Source organism: Haliotis rubra, unplaced genomic scaffold (assembly GCF_003918875.1).
Source record: "Haliotis rubra isolate DU_JTF1 unplaced genomic scaffold, ASM391887v1 Scf193, whole genome shotgun sequence".
In the NCBI taxonomy this organism is placed as follows: domain Eukaryota; kingdom Metazoa; phylum Mollusca; class Gastropoda; order Lepetellida; family Haliotidae; genus Haliotis; species Haliotis rubra.
The window spans coordinates 921,218-940,795 of record NW_025765925.1 but is presented as its reverse complement, the minus strand read 5'-3'; the positions used below and the strand labels follow the sequence as shown (position 1 = coordinate 940,795).

The 19,578-nt window shown below is 40.6% G+C and overlaps 1 protein-coding gene across 2 annotated transcripts in view; it reads left to right on the top strand.

Moving 5' to 3' along the window:
- Positions 1 to 3,142: 3,142 nt before the first annotated feature.
- Positions 3,143 to 19,578, top strand: part of LOC124274673 (universal stress protein YxiE-like) — a 31,618-nt gene continuing 15,182 nt past the window's right edge. Inside the window, exons 1-3 of one of the 2 annotated variants that reach the window (XM_046710032.1) lie at positions 3,143 to 3,616; positions 8,702 to 8,788; positions 15,233 to 15,259. In XM_046710032.1, the coding sequence (XP_046565988.1) occupies positions 3,523 to 3,616; positions 8,702 to 8,788; positions 15,233 to 15,259 (208 nt within the window). In that variant the 5' untranslated portion in view covers positions 3,143 to 3,522. The remainder of the gene's footprint in view (positions 3,617 to 8,701; positions 8,789 to 15,232; positions 15,260 to 19,578) is intronic. The other variant, XM_046710033.1, reaches the window with a different exon arrangement.

Below are 19,578 nucleotides of genomic sequence, written 5' to 3'. Positions count from 1 at the left end.
CAAACTCGGTCATAGAAGCTCTCGTAAAATACTCCGAAGTTCACAAAGCTGCCTGAATTGAAAATTGGGGGACGGGGCAAGGTATTTGGGGCTGGGCTTGTTGATATGCAATTTAAGCTTTTTCTTTCTTTCCAAAACCGCAGTCATACATTCCATCTACACTACACCGTCCTTGCAATAGTCGGGTCTGTACCAAGACACCAGTTCCTGGTGTAATTAGGAACAGTTTCCACCCTGGCTAGTAGGTACACCGGCACGCAACCCAGTCATCAAACCGGTACATCAGATCCATCAAATCTTCTTGCTCTCCTGGCTTGTGGGCATATCAATCACATTATGATTTTAACGGCAATGACGTCATTGGCATCATGTGATGACATGAACTACGTTCGATTTGTTGCAATGTTTATTTAAAAACTCAGAGTGCTATACACTGAGGCGCAAAATAAACTACAACTATCAGTGGATTTATCAAAGGTCTATTTTTCAACTGAAAACATCTTGGTGGCGTTATCATATCCAACCACATGAACTGTACTGATGCCAAGCAATCAATTTCAAAAACACTTCTACATGGCTTTATGGTTTGAAATATTTTGTATATATTTATTATGAGAAAATAAAAATAATTGGCACAATACACTACCGGTGATGTGTATACCAGACAGTTCTTATCTTTGAAAATCTTTCTTTTTTTTTAAATCGGCCCAAAGCATTTCAAACACGACAGGGGCCATGTGGTTGCAAACGGTTTTTTATCCCAGGCTTCACTGAGTCAGTTTAGTTTTACACAAAACTTCCCAGTTACAGTTTACTTTTTACAAACTGTTGCGGTAATAAGTGCTGGTTAAATGTACATATTAACATTCAAGAACAGTTCTTTCAATTTTCAATCACGTAGAAAACAATATTGGTATATTTTTTTCCAATCTCAGTTTAGTTGAAAAGTTATGACAAATGACGTAGAGAGGGTTCGCTTCGTGAAAGAGACAACGCTCTATGTCCGTTGCATGAGCCGTTAATATTCGCTGAGTGAGTGTGTATGATTTTACGCCGCTTTTATGAATATTCCAGCAATATCGGGGGGGACACCAGAAAAGACCCGGCATTTTGGGGCGGTGGGATAACCTAGTGGTTAAAGCGTTCGCGCGTCACGCCGAAGGCCCGGGTTCGATTCCCCACATGGATACAATCTGTGAAGCCCATTTCTGGTGTCCCCAGCCCTGATATTGCTGGAATATTCATAAAAGCGGCGTGAAACTAAACTCACTCTCTCAATCAAATCCCAGATTCAGATTCAGTGTATGTTTCAGCGTTTGTGGCTGACACCCCTTGCGTCTCTTTGGACTTTCCCACATCAACAGTATGTGACCTACCTTGTACAACTCTACATCAAGCACGTTGTTTAATAACGACAGTATTGACCAAAGAGCCGTTAAAAACCTCAATTGTTCACAGTTTAGACTGAAATGAGAACATCCAGACATGTCGTCATCCTGTCTCTGACTATTACATGTCAAGTAAACCCTCGGCAATCCGAACACTTTAGTCGATCTGATCAATCGTGGAATATCCTCTGAATATAGGTAGGCGTTCCGAACAGTAAAGTGGAGTTTCTGGATTAAACAGGGTTTGACTTTGGAGTTATTACTATATTGGCCGTTCCTCAACACGCCTCAGACTTAGTTTACCTAATTCAACCAATAAACTATGTCGCAAATTGCATATCTATGGAATCCTGGAAGGGACGTTGTCGCGTTGTCGCATTATCGCGTTGTCGCCCTCTCAAATACAAGCAAAATGAGGCTAAATTAACCAAAACGCGACACGCGACACGCGACACGCGACATCGCGACAACGCGACATTTCGCCCATTTGTCGCATTGTCCCGATGTCGCGTGTCGCGTTTTGAATAAAAAAAAAATTATTCCACCAAAGGGCGACACGCGTCATAGCGACAATTTTCAAGGTCAAAATATGTCGCGTTGTCGCACGTCGCCCTATGTAAGATGTGTAAAAACAGCCTAAAACACGCGACAATGCAACAATGTCCCTTCTCGGATTCCATACATATCAGTAAAAAGAAATTACTATTAAAAATGCATTTCGGTGTCCATATATGCATGTTGTGCATTAGAGTTCCAAGCAAACGGTTGCATATTAGTTAATCAAATGTAACAGACCCCAAGAATGTAAATGAATACAGACATATTTATACCTTTCGAATAAGATATTTAGCCAATGAGTATTTTATTGTTTAATATTTTGTTTTAATCGTCGTCGTTATGTTGATGTTAGTGGTAGTAATAGTGGAGGTAGCAGTGGTGCTATTAGTATTAGCAGTAGTTGTTGTAGTGGTGGTGGTATCGTTGTTGTAGTAGCTGCAGACGTCGTAGTAGATATTGTAGTAGCTGCAAGCGTAGTAGTAGTAGTAGTAGCAGCAGCAGTAGTAGTAGTAGTAAAAGTAATAGCAGCAGCAGTTGTAGTAGCAGCAGTAGTAGTAGTAGTAGTAGTAGTAGTAATGGCAGCAGCAGTTGTAGTAGTAGTAGCAGCAGCAGTAGAAGTAGTAGTAGTAGTAGTAATAGCACCAGCAGCTTGCTGTAGCAGCAGCAGTAGTAGTAGTAGTAGTAGCAGTAGTAGTAGTAGTAATGGCAGCAGCAGTTGTAGTAGTAGTATAGCAGCAGCAGTAGTAGTAGTAGTAGAAGTAGTAGTAGTAGTAGTAGTAGTAGTAATAATAATAGCACTAGCAGTTGTTGTAGTAGCAGCAGCAGTAGTAGTAGAGGTAGTAACAGCAGTTTATCGTGTATTTTAGTTAATGACAAGTAACATTAATAAATAACTACGCATCTGTTTTCAATAGTCATATTAAATGCTGACATTCTGTAAAACTTCTGTTAAACGTTGCATATTATCGTATTGCAAGTCTTGTCATGGGTCTGGGGAGGGGGGGGGGGGTCAAGAGAAAAATGAGAGTGGGGATTAGGGGCATGGTTGTTGTTTTTATCACCATTACCACATGACCGCCATTTAGCAATCAACTCCTTGTCGAATGTTCTACAGTATTACATTCCCCCTTGAAATGATGAAATGCTCTCTGTACAGTATGAGGAGCAGGCAAGCCGTCCCACACAGTCTCACACCACATGTTCCTGCTACTGAACATGCAAGCCCAGCCACTCTTGCATCACCGCATCTCACAGCCTGCACCGACACCACCGTCAGAGCCCCCTAACGTCACGCAGTGATGTCGAGTCTATTCTCAAACCCCTAACCGTCGCTTGACGTCACCGAACCCCTTGCCCTTGACGGCGTTTACTCAGCGTAAAAGGCACGATCGAAGCTGTGGGAGTCATAGTCGGCTGGAAGCTACTGGGAGACATACCGCTTCCTTCATATTTCGTCAGTCGATCCCAAAATACTCCTGTCTGCAAGACGCTCACTGGAATACCAGCATCTCATGCTGTAGGAGATCTTCATTGGCGGTTTCTGTGAGTGTTGTGACCATCTCGAGGACCGTGAAACATGGCTGGGGACAAGCGACATGACATGTCCTCCTTCCACCATATTGTCCTCCTAGCTGCTGATAACACGGAGTTCTCCGAATATGCGTTTAACTGTAAGTATCCAGCTTACATGGTGTTACATGTAACCTAATCACTGGGGCTGGGGATAATACTATTTCAGGAGCTGGGAGCGATATGCAATGTCACTGCAAACGTATATTCTCTGTGCACTCCCGTTGAACCCTGTTATAACGCCGCCAGCGTTCACACCAAGATCAACAGGTTTCCATTAAGTTTAAATACAACGTGATTATGTCATTTTGATAATGGTGGTATAGGTGGCCCAGGCGTCGCGATTAATTGTTGTCAGTTGTCTCGACATCTGTGATCGTGAGTTCGATTCCAAGATTACCTTAATCTCTGTTTAAGTCTGTCAGTACCATACCCGTAGTTGTGTGTTTCAAGTAGTAACCCTTTACAACATGCATTCCATTTCTTCTGAGATAAACCTGTTGAGCCGAGATATGGAAATACCGTTTAAACCCGCGTTAAACCACTCACTCACTCACCCACTCACTCTCAACTGCATTTGTCGCGGATTTCTTGACAAACAGACACCACAATAACGGATTTCATTGTATGTGTCATTTTCAAAATCAAATAGCAAATAATTCATTGCTCAGATTGAAATATACAATCATGCATCCATAACGTTGCCAAATATAGCGTCGTTGTAATAGGTGCAAGGTGTGTCATTCGAGCGAAACGGTACAGCTGATTATATCCGTGCCAGTCTCCCTATTGGTAATGCATTGTTGCCATGTTCTGTATACAGAACACGCCAACCTCTTTGTTCTCATGACACCTGCACACCTGTGCAACACCTGGCACTATGTGGCGCCACTCAGCTAACGGGATCTCCGCAGAGCACCGGACGCAATCAGTTCCGTGTAGTAACACTATCACCATTAACGCAGTAGTCATATGTTTATTCTGTTCTGTAGATAATACATGTATTGCGACATGGTTGAGTACATGTGTACTCTCACACATAACCCCGACTTCAATGATAAGATATCTTGATATCTAAACCTAAGTTCAGTTGGTGCAATCTCGTGAGTGCGATAGAGGATTGCATTGTTATCAGGAGAATTCTTGAATATTACTCAGGACAACACTACACGTGAAAGAAGCTACTTTAAAAACTTTATAAATATCACTGAGTTGATGCAACATTTTACAATTTATATTGATGCACAGCGTGTACGTCTACGTCGATAGATATCTTTCTGGAACGATGGCAACGTTTCTTAAATTCAGACATATCGATTCTTGCTTCTTTTCAAACTGAAAATTCTCAAACGCTTTACAACTGGTATGGAATGCGGTAGGATCGATATGTCGCAGTATCACAGGGCAACAGTAAGAACGAGTAATTAACTAACTGGTCCACATGCCTCGTCATAATAACAAATTTTTTAGTAATATTTCGTTTCAGGTGTAGATTATAATTTTTTTATACTTTGAGCATTAAAATCCTTAAAAGACATCCAAACCTTTTCATAGCTAGACTTACCCACATTGAAAGACATGTATTGAGAAAATCCGATATAAAACATACAATTCTTTAATGCAAAAAAACCCTTTGAACTTATAAAGAAGGTAAATGATTTTACACAGATAGGAACACTGACTAAGGTCTAATAAACCATATAAAACATTTCATCTGTGAAATACTCTGGATGTACTGGTTTTGAAAAGAAACTCTCCAGTCTAACGCCGAGGGCTTTGATAGTGTTTATCCAGAACAAATGCCAATCATCAGGTGTTAATTTATTTACCATACAGCTATTTTGCCTTCAGTAAAGCCCCCGTTCCCCGTGGCACGGCGGGGAATAACACTCACGCGCTCCCAGAACCTAGCATCAGGTTAGCACATCAGCGACAAGAAAGCACTGTGTTTATATTTTGTACAAGAAGGTAAATATCGCGATAGACTGCAGGGAGTTACCGAATGTACTTGCTTCCGGAGGTTAGATGAAGTGGGGTTAAATTTAGTGGTGAAGATTTTTACCAGCATACAGCTATATATGTCCCTCTCTCCTAATATCTCTGTGTGTTTGTCTCTCCGTATGTTGGTGTGCGCGCATCTGCGTCTGCGTTCTCCAGTCCGGATTAATGGCAGTTAAGCGAGGTAACCCAATGAAGTTCTAGAACTTCTATGCCAGAGGTTAGCATGGATGACCCTACTCAGGCACAATTTACCGAGCCCGTGTTTTATCCCCTAATGCAACAGTAACAACAATTACCATATTCTAACATCATTCTGTTTATATTGTGCGGCCACAGTATCGAGCTACTGATATTCTGGTCTCGGGCAGATACCACGGAGATGGAAGTGTTGTGGAGTGCACTTTGTATCATCACAGCACGCTAATTATGATTTAAGATGCGTATGATAGGATTGGATTCAGAGGTTGTGTTAACGTGTAAGCCAATACATTAAACTGAAATACATTATCGTTTAGAGTGATTACTGGATATGAAAATGTAGCGTTACAGAGATGAACAGCGCCGTGCTTGATGGTGTAAGGTAACGATTAGTTATTTAAGTACATGTATTTATCTTCCCAATTACCCAGCTACGATAGTTAGCTTTAAACACAATAATGATAATCCTTTAATAAACACATAATTTCGTATTAAGGTGATAAAACCCAAATAATCACAACTATATAAACACTTGTCAGCTATTACTGATTTATACATGTTTTAACACGTGGTGTTTTTGCGTATATAGAATGCAAACGAATGCATACACATTTGCCATTTCAAGCATATTTTAAATCGCTGCTGTAACAACGAAAACAGATCCTTGAAGCAGTTGTTAGTTTTTCAAACACACAATGCACTGAAGGTAAATATATGGTAGCTGATTTGGGCCATCACTATAGTTACTTACATATAGATCTACGTGACTTCATGACAAAGCGATAGTACCATACGATACGAGTGAGTGAGTGAGTGGTTTTACACCGCTTTTAGCAATATTCTCAGCAATATCATGGCGGTGGACGCCAGAAATGGGTTTCACACATTGTACCCATGCGGGGAATCGAACCAGGGTCTTCGGTGAGACAAGTGAACGCTTTAACCACTAGGCTACCCCACCGCTCCTAGTACGATACTACGATATCGCCTTTTCGTTGTCTTGTCACAATATCGTTTTATCGTTGCGTGTTATTGCAATATCCCGATATCGTTATATCGTGTTGTAATATCGCTTTGTCGCTGCGTGTTATTGCAATATCCCGATATCGTTATATCGTGCTGTAACATCGATTTATCACGATATCACGTGAATTCTTCGGGGCGACATGGCGAAGGCCTTAACGAGCTACCATATAAATATGAAGCAAAACATATTCCTGTACACAAATGTCAACTACCTTAAGGTGATGGCGAGTCATATTTCTGTTGGCTTCGACGTCAGTGTCACAGTGACCTCTACCTCAGCCTCATCAACAACATCCAGTCTCTAGGTACATACACATAATCATCACTAGATATAAAAACAGACATTTCCGGACGGTGAATGGCAGTCACGTGTGTTGATGTTCGGAAATGTTTAAAACGGTGTGCTTCTGTAAGATTGAAACATCCCGACTGCGTCTGATTGAGGATGTTTATAACGATGTATTACGCTATAAATGGCGAGCTCTAACAGGGCAATTAGCGCTTCAGGTGTAGTAGATCTGTTCCGTATCTATAGCCCAGATGGTAGATCTGTTCTGTGAGTCTGACGCCGAAGATTCCACTCATGGAGATAACGTGTGAAGCCCATTTCTGGTGCGCACACGCACACACGCACGCACGCACACACGCACACACACACACACACACGCCGTGATATTGCTGACATAGTGCTAAAAGCGGCGCAAAATAACACTCACTCACTCAGTCACTATTTTCCCGGTGTACGATAATGTAATGGTAACAGACTCACCTGTCCGTCATACAAGTTATTTATTTCTATAAGAGTTACACTAAATATGAGTAGCATAACCCTTTCCACATTTATTAGAAAATATCTGCAAAAAGAATTCTCGATTTACAGTTCCCACTACGCCGTGAGCATGTGTTTATGAATCATGCCAGATCTTCGCGAAAATGTGAGCGTATCCCGCTCCGCCGGTGACACCTATCATAAACACATGCAAAGACTAGTCAATCGTTCACCTGAAAAGCACATCGGGAACGTATAGTACATTTAACAATCGGGAATTGCATCATTTTTATCACCGATGAGCCAGAGTTTGAACTTCCCTCCACATGTCTACCAACAAAACTTGTGAATGCTTTTACGTCACTGAGGTTTGAATGTTTTAACCTTGATCGAAGAATTTCTGACCAAGAGTCGAAGAAGCTCTTTGAAATCTTTATTAAAAGACCATGCTCCATTGTACCCCAAAGGTTTTGATACACAGACACCAAGCCGTTGGAATATTACTCGACAATAAAGCTTCCGATATATTTTTGTTTATGCCGCCAGATAGCTGGAATATTGCTGCGTGCGGCGTTAAACAACAAGACACACATTCCAATATGTTCTGTGGTAGACATGTGGGGGACAATAATATTTGACGTATCAGTAACAGAAATGATGTCCTATTCATTTCTCTATTATAGTTTGTACCATAAGTTCCCTTGTTTAGTTCAACCGCCACCGTGGTGTAGTGGTTAGAGCGTCCGCCCGGAGAGCGGAAGGTCGCGGGTTCGATCCGCGTCATACAAAAAGACATTTAAAATATGGTACTTGTTGTTCCCTGCCTGGCGCTCGGTGTTAATTGGTACAACAAGGACTGGTCGGCTCGTAGTCAGTGTAATGTGTCTGAGTGGGATATTCATGCTTAACTGCGGCATGGTATCTTAATGAGCTCGCACTATAAAACCAGCTTAAGTATGGGCTAGTACAAGCAGCAACACATACACACGCATACACGTCGTCATATGTTCGAAATATTCTTAAGTGCGACGTTAAACCCCATTTTACCTCATCACATTGTTTAGTTCGGTGAAGTATTCACTTGTCCTTCCATTAATGAAATGAAACCTTTTGATTTTCACACATTCTTCCAACTTTACCACGGTGTCTTTCTTTGAACAAATCACACTGGACAATGGCGTTCTGTTTGCAGGGTACAAGGATTATATTCATCGACCTGAAAACTTTGTCATCATTCTGCACTGCACGGACCATCAAGCTGAGGATTTTCGTGATGCAAGTAGGTGATAAAAAGCTACATGTGACACTCAACTGTCACATAGATATGTCTACTGCATATATATTTATATTTTCAGCTATTGATGTCATATATTCCCGCTATTTTTGGCTATCATTTCTAGTGTAAAGCACTGGCATGTCTTTACAGAAATATTGTCAATGATACTTTTTGTTGTATGGATGTGTCTGTCTCCTTTGTGATATACGTTGATACATATCAGTGTTGGGCGTAGAGAAAAAACTCAAGGTTATACGAAAACGAAGGAAATAATTTCTGAGCTAAAATGCTGTTTTGTCTTCGAGCCAACATAGCTTACGTATGAAGTCTTACGTTGTTTTGTATAGCACCTTCACCATCTTATTGATTCATTTTTGTTACGGTGAATTTCCACACGCAAGACAGGGTTGTGCTCCCCTACCCCAGTTTGCTACGACTTAGATTGGTACAATAGCATGGGTTACGTGCTAAACCATCTGTGTTGTCATGACAGCCACTGTGGAACTGGTCCAACATCAGGAGCACCTGCCAGCCCTCAGTACCACAGCCGCGTACTGTGGAGATGTAGAACACGTTGTAATGTAGTCACGGCTGCTGCAGTAGCATGTCATCCCTCAGAAAATACTTTAGCATCTTCGCAAACACCCCCACTGATAGTGTCTTGCAAAGCATGTCAACAATATCCATTGTTTCTTTCAGGGACAAGTCTTCATTTTGAGTTGAATACAGTGACATTAACACTCGAATCACTGCATTGTCTAGTCCAGATAGACAAAGTAATACCACATTAACCATGAAACTACTTGTATGAAAATGTCTGCTGTGAGAATGATATAATATCGCTTGTAAGCTTCACTGATGCATTAATGTGTACGTATTACCATCTTGTACTGTTAAACGAGTCCACATTGCTGATATACAAATACTACAATCAGCAAGTCTATAATTGCTAAGTAGAAAGGTTCACGATACTTAATCTTGGTATGCTAATATGGTAGAGTACCTCCATGGCAGTGTGGAACTCTTCATCAGCTCACCACTTCATCTGTTATCATTATACAGGGTACAAAGAACAGATACTAAACCGAAACTGCGTTGAAACATTTATGACCAAACAAGAACGTTACTGTTAACATTTAAGGTTGGTTAAATTTAGCCACAAACAAAGTTTTTGTCCCGTAAACGGTAAATAGGAGATAAACCATTTCCAAGCCATAGGCACCAACTACACGACTAGTGTGTTTTAACAACTTTTTGCCTGTTTCGTTTCCATTGAATGAAGTGGCATGCTTGCCCATCATGTCGAGGATGCTGAGGTGTTCCCGCAGTTATCCCCGCAGTTATTTCCTGCAGGTATTACCGCAGGTATTCCAGCAGGTATTCGTGCAGGCCCGCGTTCTCTGTCTAAGTCAGAGAAAATTGTACGTGCTCTGCCAAAGAGCACTTGACTTTGCAGGTTGAACATCAACTTTGTCATACGTGATATGCCTCATCCTGGCTGCCTGCCCGTTGGTGCTTTGTTCAGAAAGGCTGTGTGGATTCATGTGTTTGATGTGACTGATGTTTGTTTTCAGTGTGGTTCAGTCTGCATGCTCACATTTGTTTCAATACGCCGTTGATTGAATCTGTCCATGTATGCCAGGCAGCTTTAATTGTACATCTCACAGTGACACGGAGAGTGTGAATGGCATAATTGCTACAAAGAGGGCGCGGACTAGGTTAGGTTCCTCATCAGGGCCCATGCCCCTTTACTGCAGCCAAAACAGCAAACCCCTGAAGACCCAGGTTAGAATAGGTCTTCAGTAACCCATGCTTGTCGTAAGAGACGACTAACGGGATCAGGTGGTCAGGCTCGCTGATTTGGTTGATCGATGCTCATGCTGTTGATCACTGGATTGTCTGGTCCAGACTCGATTATTTACAGGCGACCTCTATGTAGTTGGAATATTGCTGAGCTTGGCTTCAAACAACAAACCAGCCCACCAGCCAAAACAGCAAAGGGACTCCTTGGAAGCGCTCCTTTTAGGAACCCACGAAGAAATTACCGGAGGATTTGTAGACTGCAGTTTTGTTGACCTGAATACGTCTGAAAAATATTCCGAAGAATATTACTTATCAGTATCATTTGTCATGACGATATCTACATATTTTGGGTCTTACCATGAATGAACCTCAAAAACACAAGCAGACGGTGAAAAAGTGGGTCATGCCAAGCCCTCATGCCGCTTCGGATACCTTGTCAACGTTTGACGTCCACCGAGACTGATGGGCAGTTCCATTACATTCATTGCATAATGTACATTAGATTTGTACATTATATACTTAGATTTGATGAAAGATCATACGGTGGTGGTGCACCAAGAGAACGCATTTTGTTGCACCTTTCAGGCCAGCCGCCTTCATGCATTCACTTCCAGTCCAGTGCACATAAACTGGTGCAGTGGTCGTGCAACCCTTCCCTTGTAAACCTCAGCCTGTGCCTCTGATATGACACTTCCCTCGGTTATCACTTATTTGTGTACAGTCCAGCAGTTCTTCAGAACCAACACTGACACTGAGATTTTGTCCTTTGGCTTGTTTGCCAAAATTGTTAAATACCCTCATCATGAGCCTTGGCATGCTTTTAAGATCATCTGACAAGCACATGTGTGGCAAAGTGCACACATATTCTCTCATGGAGAGGTTTACGTCGATCAACTACGCCCTCCCAGCCCAGTATAATATGTAATTTTAGGACGAATGAAGGTGATGGGATCCAATGTTTGACATGATTCATGGTGTAAATACCCTGAATTTCTTGCTCCGTCTAATCAAAAACACCAACAGATTAAGAATGGCCGGCAACAGCAACAGTATTGCGAGGGTTCAGCTTAGAACTCCAGAGTCGTAAGTTGTAGTCTACCCAAAGTTTGTCCTCTATATTGTCATTCTGGAGTATGTCTTTCACCTGTTTCCCAAAGTACGTATAGGCCAGGACTTTCCACGAGGTGATCAATAGCCCTTCCGCCGAGAAAACAGACTGATCCTCCGTCTATCAGATGAAGAATGTTCCATTTGTCGAGACCAAAGTACACGGTAGTGTCATTGGAAAAAGACGGTACAAGGACACTCTGTTTTTTCAGTGTGCATTCTCCATTGGCAAGACGTCCAAGGTCATATATCTAAAGAAGCTGAAGAGGTGTTGTGATTCTGTCCTGATGAGGGTGATAGCCTTCCTCTTGTTTGTTGTTTAACGCCGCACACAGCAATATTCCAACTATATGGCTGCGGTTGGTAAATAATCGAGCCCTGGCCAACACATAACACAACTAATCGCTCAGGGAGGACAATACATTTTGATAGCCTTAATATCCATTCGTGAGGTACAGAATCATAAGTGGTTCTGTAGTCTATCCTACACATTGAGAGATCATGGTGGTAAGTTTTTTTCCTCTTCAAAGATAATTGGTTTAAACAATTGATCTTTGCAACCACAACATATGTTTCTGACCTTTTTCCTGCTCCTTATATATCATATGATTTATGATAACACAAGATCTATTATTCGACCTTTGCATACCCAAGGCGAAACATGAGTAAGAGATTGTGAACAGTAAGGTAAAGGAGTCTGGACCCAAGGGAACAGTTACATTGAGACAGTCGAATATATGTTGTCATGTACATCATCGTTTTGATCCTCTGCCCATGGTTTCTCAAGGTTGCTGATGTCCGGTAGAGACCACGACTCCTTCCAAAACCATTTGGCTGCATTTAGCTGGATTTAGAATTTGTGTTCATCAGTTTTGAACGTCTTATTCTCTTTATGAGATTTCTTTCCCCACTTCCTTCGCCGTTCCATCCAAATTTGCCTTCAATGGAGCAAGTGTCTAATATTTAATTTGTAATTTTTGGACAATTAATTTTTAACGCAATGTTATTGATTACACTGTTGAACCTAATGTCAAGCAAAGTTTATACAGGATATATCCTGTTTCAGTTTGCTCAGTTTGAAACCCAGTTTATCAACATGAATGCTTTAATTGTTGTTGTTGTTGTTGTTGTTGTTGTGGCTGTTATGATTATAAGTGTCGTCACCAGTACATTAGGCAGAGGTTTGATTTTTCCCTTGGCTATTATTTGGCAGCCCCTATCTGGCTCCCTCTCTCTGACGCCGAGGTTTGCTTTGAAATGCGGCATAAAATTATACTCTCCCACTCTCTCACCAACACCATTGAAACTAGCTGATAACATAATCCTTATAATTGCAATGAATAAAACTTCTTACAGAAACACCTGTTTGGTTCATGTATTGTAATAAAGACACAGTAAATGCTGAGTTTGTATGTTTCTGCTAGTCAGTAAGTCCTTTTCTGTAGCAACATATTGGGATTAATAATCAACCCCAATGACGTTACCAGTCAACATTACAGTGTTCCTCCCACTCACGGGATGCAACATAAGGGTACCTTATATCACCAGAATATGTACACACTCTGTCAGCGCATATGGTGGTAAGAGGTTTTCATCCCGTGCTTTAGCGTCAATGTGTGGTTGTGATGCTCCTACAGTAAGCTATTGTTGTATAAATATAAGTAAAGGTTATACCTACATAACCGAATTCTTCGTTCCATGTGATGCATAGCATCACCTTCTTCACCACCAAATGTACGTGTGAAAAAAACACCCCGTCTCCTACCCCCACCCCCTGACCCCACGGAGCATCTTCAACTCTGGTCCTACACCGACAGATTGTTGTCTTTGATGGTGGATGGTAACGCGAGCTGCAGTGTAACGGAAGGATGGGGGGTGCAGGTGCCCGTCTGTAGACTCAGAAGGATGTCTTTGTAATACTGGGTGTTGCCTTGTAACCTTTCATGTGCCTATCTGCTTGTGATAAGGATTTATTCCTATAGTATGTGTACGTGTGCTTATACATGGAACAGTTATCACAGACGTATCTGTTTGTTTGTCCTTGTCTGAGAATGAGTTGTGAGTTGTTCTCAAACAATTACGTTAGTGTCCTTCTTTACCTTACTCAAACAGATTATGCTTGCTCAGCAATACTGACATTGCTAATATAGAAACAACAAGGACTTTGTTCACCTGATAACATATGTCATTAGTTACATGAATTTGAGACAAATGATGATACATTTGACTTCAAACTGCTCAATCTATTAATCTGTTTACGATAGGAAATGATGCACTGAATCAAGTACCTTCTGGTGCTGCAGTCTTAGGTTTGCCAGTACCATAGACTCAAAGGATTCTTTAAAGTGTAATAATATACGACAGGCACCATTACTACACTCAAGCATTAAGCCGACACGTCAGTGTATAATTGGAATGCTACCTGCGTAATGCTAGCCATGCCGACGTTTAACCAACCCTCTGTTATTAATACCAGTTCTGTTTCCAATATCACTTGGTATATTAAGACAAAAGATTCACCACACAAGCCCTTCAGTTCTTCACACATGGGGCGTGTTATCCCCTAACCGATCCATCGCCTATCACATGAGATTCCAGATAAGGCATAATTTGGCCAATGGGGGAAATATTTATTCCTAATGATGACTGAAGTAGGATAATCACGATGGATGGCTCTTATCATCGTCATCCAACCATTGAAGCCAGCACCAAGTGGATTAAGTTGTTACTTTCCAGGCACCATAGGTATTATATATAGAATTCAGGAGGCCACGAAGAGGTCGAACTGTGGGTGTCCCGGGAATGATTGAAAGTTTGTTACTCTTATTGATTAATGCAATGCATTCCCAGTACGTTCTGTCCACTGCAGCCTCTGGACCCACGTTTCCATGATGCTCACCAGCAGTGATAGGCGGGATGACTTTTTCCAACTGTATGTGTATTTAATTAACTTATGGTGATGTTTATTTGCTTTCAGTGTTTACATGAGGCGGCCATTTCAGGTTCAGTGGACTCGTATAACACGCTGAGTTGTTTGCACTTTATATACCTCCTTCAGTCTTGATTTTAGACATACAATATAGTTGATTAGATGTTCATCCTGTGATTTGATGGGAGTGTCAACACGACTGTTATCAGAAATGTTACCATGTTACCAGATATCTGGGCGTGTATAATATCAGAGAGTATTAACATAATGATAGGTCAGATTAAATGCAAGTAATCTTTCTCACTAAGTTAACTTTCTTTCCTTCATCAATAATTTGCAAGGTTTGATCATATTTCGTGGCATGTCATTATATATAACTTGTTGCATTTCATAACCAACTGTATCTTTACACCACATATGTTCTAATGATATTGGGAGCGACGACTTAGTCCAGTGGATAAAGCGTCATCTCGTCATGCAGGATTCCCGGGTTTGTTTCCCTGGTTTTGTATTGAGTGAAGAGCCTCACTGGATAAAAACATGAACAAGATCAGTTCATGATTTGTTCATGAAGATAATAAGGCCCAACATATAACTTTCTGCTTCAGGTTCCCAGAATGCAAGTGGAAAGAAGGGTATGCAATTGTGGCGCCTCTGTTCTGTTTAATCAAACACCGAGCTATATGGTGGTTCTATAAACTTGATCCAGTTATTGCATGGTAATGAAGCAAGCCTTATTGCTGAAGGTCCTGATCCCGCTGGTACGGTGATGGCATGCTTTCTTCATCAACAGTGTCATCAAACTCATTGTCATTACAGAGTTTATGTTTTTAATAGTTTAATACATTCTAGTTCTGTACATGGAGTAATAGTGCAACAATAAATATCTATAGAGCAATAAATTTACCAAAAACGTTACCGCTGACTTCCTATTTCTCTTTGGAATATTTGTTATAGTTAACATGTTGTTGGTAGCTGTGTATCTTTACCATGCAGGTTGATTAAGCTACAGATGATAAATTTTGATATCGTTACATGATGTTTTGATACGTCTGAGCAACATCACTAACTCATCTTAATGCTTCGGTTACCTACTAAAACTGCTGCAACTTCCTTTTTTCTGTTTAATTTATAATCGTAGTAATTGCCATCCTCATTAACTGTATAATATTACAGGTAATTACATAACAGGTGTTAATTACTAATATGCTAGATTGAAGCAGTATGTTTCGGTTTTCAATGATGCGTTTTAATACGGTATTGCATTGCTGAGTGCTACAGAAGCATGGCAAATAGGCAGCTATTTATATTAGAACTGATTAAATCAACGCATTGCAATTATGTTTATATTGACGGCTTTATTTATGTTGTGTGTTATATTTAATGATTCTGAATAACACGCCGTGACAGGGAGCAGATGTATCTAGTGGTTTCTTTTCGTCTTAACGCCTTCCTCCCAACTACCACCAACTTGTCGATATGAAAATTATGTTCTTTTGTTTTGGATTTTTTGTTGTTTTGTGGGTTTATTTATTTCTGTTTCACTTATAATATGTTCTTGTCATCGTATCCGAATTGCGTAGATCTATGCTTGGGTGTTGCTGGTCAAGATTTGATTTTTACAGGACGTGATCCCAAGCATTTTTACTGCAAAGCGGCGTTATTTATCAAAGAAACTTTTTCTTATATTGTGGAAAAACTAATAGAGCAGTCAGAGCAGGTGTAATTCCGAGATTGACACAATGTCATCACTAACTTTTAGTGATGCATTCCTGTAATTGCCATCACTGTTTTGCCGGTTATACTAATAGAATCTTCTACGGCAGATAATTTGGACTGATCAGTCCTTTACATATATGGCATATATTCTTTTATGACGGGGCTGGGTGAGGAATGCAATTTCTTGGAGATGGGTCTCCGTGAGAGGGGAGCATGTTTGTGATACTGGAACAAGTTCAGCATCATTTTACCGTGACTAGTCCCTGGAGATATTTCTGGCGCTACTGCCTCGCGCATACTTGTGTGAACACACCTGACATGACAAGACCTTCAATTGTGTAAATTGCATTAAGGGCCTCGTTGCTGCTGTAGCGTGTCTCCAGACGACGTTGCTGATTCACAAGCGTTACCGCTGCAGCTGGTTATAGTAATTGTTCCACTAACACATGATTTGATATTTGGACAAAGATGTTAGGATAAACCACGAGGTAATTTGTGAAGGTGTCTCGCGTTTCTTACAAGTTATTTCCAACTCGATGCAGTGTGTTCGGCGTGTTGTCAATACTGTCTACCTACATTTGTGTATATTTAGAAAATAAGAATGAAAAGCTAATTCACTCTCTTGATCTCCACGTGTATTACTGTACGTGCAGGTATTACACCTCTCGGTACGTTGGTTTTCGCACGTTGTCGAGGTTTGGGAAATGGCAATGAGGGACACGTGTACAAAGGAAATACGCAGTTCCGTGAAGGAATGCTGAACCCTGTAAAAAATGTTCATTCAAAGATCAGGCTTTTTGTCTACAACAGTCAATGCTATATAGATATCTGCGCGTAGTGAAATATATTATAATGCAAATGGGGTATGAAATATTTATATACAATTTTCATATTTTTTCAGTTTGAATATGTTCATGTAATTGTGATAATTCGTAAGACAGCTTGATATCACCGCTCTGTGACGCATGCTGATATGTCATGCAATGAATAAAATGACTCAGGGGTGTCCGGAAGGTGACTGATGCCGACATGGGCTATCGACCCACTGACATAGGGGATAAGTGGAGACTGGATTTCATTTCGGTCTCTCTCTTTCTCTCTCTCTCTCTCTCTCTCTCTCTCTCTCTCTCTCTCTCTCTCTCTCTCTCTCTCTCTCTCTCTCTCTCTCTCTCTCTCTCTCTCTCATCTCTCTCTCTTACAACAAGTGTCTACCAACGACAGAGAGCATTCTACGATCCTGTGGAACTGCTTCTAAAACTGTGAGTGCCTTGAAAACCAGCCCGTTTGCGCGTGCTGTGATTCATAAACATCAGTCCCACTGTTTACACATAGACATCAGTCTCACTGTTTACACATAGACATCAGTCTCACTGTTTACACATAGACATCAGTCTCACTGTTTACACATAGACATCAGTCTCACTGTTTACACATAGACATCAGTCTCACTGTTTACACATAGACATCAGTCTCACTGTTTACACATAGACATCAGTCTCACTGTTTACACATAGACATCAGTCTCACTGTTTACACATAGACATCAGTCTCGCTGTTTACACATAGACATCAGTCTCACTGTTTACACATAGACATCAGTCTCACTGTTTACACATAGACATCAGTCTCGCTGTTTACACATAGACATCGGTCTCACTGTTTACACATAGACATCAGTCTCACTGTTTACACATAGACATCAGTCTCGCTGTTTACACATAAACATCAGTCTCACTGTTTACACATAAACATCAGTCCCACTGTTTACACATAAACATCAGTCCCACTGTTTACACATAAACATCAGTCTCACTGTTTACACATAAACATCAGTCCCACTGTTTACACATAGACATCAGTCTCGCTGTTTACACATAGACATCAGTCTCACTGTTTACACATAGACATCAGTCTCACTGTTTACACATAGACATCAGTCTCACTGTTTACTGTACAAACGTAGATATGTGTTTGAGATGCAACGCCATGAGCACGCCAGCGAGTGTGGATGTGTGCACAATAGAGATGTGCACTTTAATTACTATTATCACGATTCCGACTTTATCATAAGCATGTGTTAACATACCCATTAGCGACTCACACGCCACCTACATGAGTTAATCTTACTCGGGACGGATACAGGTGTTACGGGGTAATTACTCCTTAAACGCTTAATGTAACATTAACACATTAATTTCCTGGTTAAACCGTTCGCACGATAGAAGAAAGATGTGGTAGATGTGACTGTCAGTCACATACCGAGGATGGCCTACAGGTGAGCTACAGTACCTTGTGGAGGGAGGTATCTGGAGTATGGTAATTAACCTACTCAACAGAATTATCTCCGTACACAACATCTCAAGAATCTTTCTGAACACCCTTATATACCTGAATATTCTGAAGTTTTCAAGTACTCAATTTTCACAGAAATGGGCTTCCATAATAGACCTGTCAAACAGATTTATGTGCTTTATTGCATTATGTTGTCTATTTCATATTTCCTCGTGAGCATCCCCTGTGAAGTTGGGTAAAGAGATTATTTCTTAATTAATATTTCTCTTGTATATGTTCACTCGATATTCTTCTAACACACTGCTAAGTTTATGCCACGACTGGGTTTAACCTTTGGGCTAAAATATCAACGAAATGCATATGTTTCGTTAAGCCGCAAATCTGTAAATACACATGTCATATATGTATCTACATCATAATTTATTTCATTATTCATGGTTTTCTGCGCTACTTTTTTTGAGAGGACAATTAGCATCATATCATTCAAAAGTATAAAAATGTATAGGAACTATTTAGTTTTGTAATCTAAGCCTTTTCAATTCTGTACGTATGACTCAGATATATATATATATCTATATATTTCATATTTCTGCAAGTATCATGTCATGATGTTATGAAACCTTAACAGTAGATTGTTGCCTGGTGCTCTACATCAGTAGGTGATATAGCAGGTACATGTAGCTTTGACCACTTAACAGTCCTAACAAATAGTTGTAACCACATACCATATTTTCTTACCACTATACTCTTATTACAGATTATCACAGCTTTATGGGCTATGCCAAGTCATTCCAGCCTATTCGTCTGTTATAGAACAAACACAAAAAGACGTACATGTAAACTCCGTTTTAAATAACAGGAGAAACGCCAATTCAGTATCCTGTTGCGAACGAAATACATGTTTGACAAATGTCATAGGTGAATCAGTTAGTTTGGCTATAAC